Source organism: Colius striatus, chromosome 14 (assembly GCF_028858725.1).
Source record: "Colius striatus isolate bColStr4 chromosome 14, bColStr4.1.hap1, whole genome shotgun sequence".
NCBI classification, from domain to species: domain Eukaryota; kingdom Metazoa; phylum Chordata; class Aves; order Coliiformes; family Coliidae; genus Colius; species Colius striatus.
In genome coordinates, this window is record NC_084772.1 from 2,164,048 (window position 1) to 2,165,302 (window position 1,255).

Here is a 1,255-nt window from a genome sequence, read left to right on the forward strand (position 1 = left end):
GTGTCTGTGTGTGTCTGTGTGTGTCTGTGTGTGTGTCTGTGTGTGAGCCTGTGTGAGCCTGTGTGAGCCTGTGTGAGCCTGTGTGAGCCTGTGTGTGTGTCTGTGTGTGTCTGTGTGTGTCTGTGTGTGTGTCTGTGTGTGTGTCTGTGTGAGCCTGTGTGAGCCTGTGTGTGTGTCTGTGTGTGTGTCTGTGTGTGTCTGTGTGTGTGTCTGTGTGTGTGTCTGTGTGAGCCTGTGTGAGCCTGTGTGTGTGTGTGTGTGTGTGTCTCTGCCTCTCTGTCTCTGCATGTGTGAGTGTGTGTCCCAATGCCACCCTGTGTCCCTGCCCAGGGGAGCCATACTCGGGTGCCCAGGCCAGCTCGGACACCGACCTCCTCAACAAGTTCATCTTGCTGAAGCCAAAGTCGTGCAGAAGTGCCCAGCCCGGGGGCAGGGAGCCCACATCGTCCCCGTGAGCTGCTGGGGCTGGGGGGACTGGGGGGGTCCCCTTTGTTCCCTGAGGGGTGCCCAGGACCAGCCCCTCCGTGTGAGCTGGGCATGGCGCGTGGCAGCCGCGGTGGGCAGCGCTGGGCCCTGGGCTCAGCCCCCACCACACAAATACACCAAACGTGCTCAATGTCCCTCTGCTAAGAGATTGCTTTTGTTCCTTCTGCCGTCAGTCTGAGCTTCCTGGCAGCCCAGGAGCCCTCAGAGGTGTGTGTGACATGGGGAGTGACGGGGGGAGGGTGCCAGGCACTGGGGCTGTGAGGGAGGGGAAGGGTGAGTGGTGTTGTCCTGCCAAGAGGATGCGGCTGGAGGTGCTGGACATCAACACCTGCCCCTGGCTGTGAAGTCTGAGGGGCTCCTGGGGACACCCCCACAGCCCTGGGCTGCTATTTGCACTTCTCAAAAGCTGCTTAAACACTCGCTGTAGAAATGGGATGTCTCAGGAGAAACTGGTTTTCATCCCAGGGGGGTCACAAGAGCAGCCAGGCAGAGCCCACCCCAGCACCCATCCTGCACCCACAGCCCACCCCAGCACCCATCCTGCACCTACAGCCAGGCAGAGCCCACCCCAGCACCCCTCCTGCACCCACAGCCAGGCAGAGCCCACTCCAGCACCCCTCCTGCACCCACAGCCAGGCAGAGCCCACCCCACCACCCCTCCTGCACCCACAGCCAGGCAGAGCCCACCCCAGCACCCATCCTGCACCCACAGCCCACCCCAGCACCCCTCCTGCACCCACAGCCAGGCAGAGCCCACCCCATCACCCCT

General features: G+C 62.3%; 1 protein-coding gene across 1 annotated transcript in view; it reads left to right on the forward strand.

The window, feature by feature from the left end:
• DOK4 (docking protein 4) overlaps positions 1-616 on the forward strand; it is a 13,835-nt gene extending 13,219 nt beyond the window's left edge. Inside the window, exon 8 of the mRNA XM_062007499.1 lies at positions 331-616. Coding sequence (XP_061863483.1) covers positions 331-455 — 125 coding nt within the window. The 3' untranslated portion in view covers positions 456-616. The remainder of the gene's footprint in view (positions 1-330) is intronic.
• The last annotated feature ends 639 nt before the right edge of the window (positions 617-1,255 follow it).